The 3,164-nt window shown below is 44.8% G+C and overlaps 1 protein-coding gene across 1 annotated transcript in view; it reads left to right on the plus strand.

The window, feature by feature from the left end:
- Positions 1–2,412: 2,412 nt before the first annotated feature.
- Positions 2,413–3,164, plus strand: part of LOC119273076 (protein LIFEGUARD 2-like) — a 6,791-nt gene continuing 6,039 nt past the window's right edge. Inside the window, exon 1 of the mRNA XM_037554373.1 lies at positions 2,413–2,671. Within this exon, the coding sequence (XP_037410270.1) occupies positions 2,413–2,671 (259 nt within the window). The remainder of the gene's footprint in view (positions 2,672–3,164) is intronic.

Genomic DNA, 3,164 nt, shown 5'->3' on the forward strand with positions numbered 1-3,164 from the left:
TCCAGCTGCTTGTACTACATCACACGGCCGCGCATCAGGAGGACAAGCTCGAACGAGGACGCGAGGCAGCAACACACGGATGGGTGGAGAAAAGGGGTAAATGAATATGGCTAGGGTTTGGGGTCTGTCAATTGGCTTTTACTAGACGAGAGCGGCTCCTCAGGCGGCGCGTCGCCTGTCGCGCAATGGGGGTGCACTGGTTCCCCGTGTGTATGGATTGTCAGTCCGACATGGCGGACCCGTCCGAGCGGCCCCAAATTTGCTGCACATATAGGCCGGGTTTGGGGGCGCTGGACAACTTGGACAAATGGGTTGCGCATGGGGGCTCTACAATACCACACGGGCCTACGAGGGTCTATTGTTGGAGCAAGGTTTTTGACATTACAACACGATGATATAATGAGCAACATATTGAGCGATGCAGGAGATGGTCATGTCTTATTGGGGGTATGCACGACGAGGCAGATACCGACATGGATCATGTCACGCAAAGGGTAGTCCCGGCCTTGAGGGTACCGCCAAGATTATGTCTTACACAGATTTTTAGAGGGAAATGGCCATGTTTCCCATGAGACAAACCTTGCGTTTACAAATTATGGCCAAAAGTGGGTTGAAAAATATTATTGATGGTCTTCACTATATGTTTAGTCCATATACCACAAAAGAAAATCATTCTCATAGACCATGGGGCCACAACTGGCCAACAACGTGTAGGTTATTATCATTTTAATTCTCAAAAATTCAAACGAAGCCCAAAAGTCCCAAGGCTTGACAGCGTGTCATGATATGCGCCCTAGAGGTAGTGGTAAATTTAGTGAATATTTTTAAAAAATTGTCAAATAGATTACTTACAAACCAGATCAGCTGCAAGCAAGAAGCTAGTTTTCAAGAGATAATGGCTTCAGTTCGCATGCGAAGTGACTACTGCTTCCTTCATTGGCCAGCAAATTGCGTGTAGACTCAACACATACCATTGCATGAAACATGTCAACATTTCACATTTTTTCTGAGGCTGTTTGCTATATTGGAGACATTAAACGCATTTTTACGTATTTAATAAATATCATTAAAATTTAAACTACATGTACATGAAATTATGGCCGAAAGTGGATTGAAATATATTATTGATGGTCTTTCATATATGTTTATCCCAATAAAATAAATAAAAGCAGTCTCATACAAAAGTGGGCCAAGACCCGACCACCAAAATGTAGGTTGTTATCCTTTTAATTCTGAACTTCAAACAAAGTCGAAAATTCTGAGACTTGGCATGGTGTCCTTATATGGCCTCCAAAGGCTGTGATAGAATTTGAGAATGTTTCACAAAAATAGTCACGTGGACTGCTGACAAACCAGGCCATCTTCGAGATGAAACTAGGTTTCGAGAGGGCACAGATCAGGTCACATCGAAAGCGATAGCTGCTTCTCCATTGTCCTTCAAAATTTCCCCAGACTGAACACACACGACTACATGTAACATTTCAAAGTTGGCATTTTCTGAGGGCCATTTGCTATATTTAAGACATTAAGTACATTTCTAGGAATTTACTCAATGTAATTCAAGTTTGAACTGCAGATACATGAAATTATGAACAAAAGTGGTTTGAAGAAAATATTTGTCGTCTTTAGTATATGTTTTGCCCATATAACACAAAATAAAAGTTTTCCTATACACTAGTGGGCCAAGCTCCCGGCCACGGACATGTATGTTATTCCCATTTTATTTCCAAAAATTCAAAAGAAGCCCAAAATTCTAGAGATGGTCTCATGATAAGGTCCCTAGAGGACGTGGTAAAAATTTGAGAATGTTTTGCAAAATTTGTCATGTGGACAGCTATGAGGAATGAGCTAGGTTTCGAGAAGAAATGAGCCAGGCTTGCATGTGAAGCAATAGCTGCTTACTCGGTTGTGCTGAAACTCATTCCACTCAACAATAACTACTATGTGAGATATGTCAAAATTTCGCATTTTTTGGGTCTATGATCTATATTTAAACCATTACGCACATTTACCTCCAACAAATACCTAGAAACTTAATGTCCTAAAAATAACAAATTAACCGTAGAAAGGGTAAAACTTTTAGAGCATCTACAACCGCGTAATGTTCAAATATGACCCCTATATATCTGCGGGCATGTTCGCGGACCAGAGCCGATCGGCTCTCATATGCAAACCCCTATTTACATACGAATCCAAATAACCTAAGATTCATCATACGTTCATCATCATGCATATATGGATAAAACGAGCTCCATTCAAATAAAAACTACCTTACTTTTACTCGTCTTTAGAGATGTATATGACCCCTTTGTCGGACGGACCGGCCTCGTGGTCATTTGCAGCGGGGCATAGCTCCAACTTCTTGTCCTCAATGAAGTGTCGTTCCCACCTCATGTCGGCGAAGTGGATACGATGGAGGTTCATCGCCACCTCCCACTTGGATTGGGTCCAGTCAAGGATGACAGCTTGCTTCACCTCGAACTGTGTTGTCGCCTCCACAGCTTGGGCGTGTTGGAACTCCACATCCGCCTCTTCCATGCCAAAGTTGTCGGCTCAACCTCCGGGCCCAACACCTCCTCCACCTCCTCCTGCATGTCCTCCATGGCCACCTCCTACTCCTCCTTTGGGACCTCCTCCCATGGCGCTGCATCCTCCTCCTCCCCCTTCCCTAGTACGTCCATCTAGTACGCCGCAATTTAAGCAATGCGACACTCTTCGCGACACGCATATTAGTGGCGATCTCGCTTGGCACTAGGGTGTGAGCATTTTGTAGTAATTTGTCTTTTGTCAGACCATGGCAAATGTCGAGGTCGAAGTGGAAGGGGAAGAGGGGGTGGGAGCGCTAGCAGTGCGGATGAGAGGGAGATGAGGGGAACGAGGGCGTCTAGGGTTTACCCTCGTTGTCCGCCTTAAATAGATGGTTTTGGAACTTCAGACGGTGCACCGGAGGGGCAATCTGAATGTGTCCTCACCAAATCAGAGGCAGAACCCAAAGGATCGATGTGTTTTTTCGCGGGTCCCGCCCACCAGTCCAACATGGTGGATGTGTCCGGGCATGCTCGAGCGTCCTCATATCTGCCTCACATATGAGATGGCTAGTTGGACAACCTACACATTTGGGCTGGATGTGGGTAGGCAGTTGGGTTGCGATTTTTTGATCGACG

This window comes from Triticum dicoccoides, chromosome 3A (genome assembly GCF_002162155.2).
Source record: "Triticum dicoccoides isolate Atlit2015 ecotype Zavitan chromosome 3A, WEW_v2.0, whole genome shotgun sequence".
In the NCBI taxonomy this organism is placed as follows: domain Eukaryota; kingdom Viridiplantae; phylum Streptophyta; class Magnoliopsida; order Poales; family Poaceae; genus Triticum; species Triticum dicoccoides.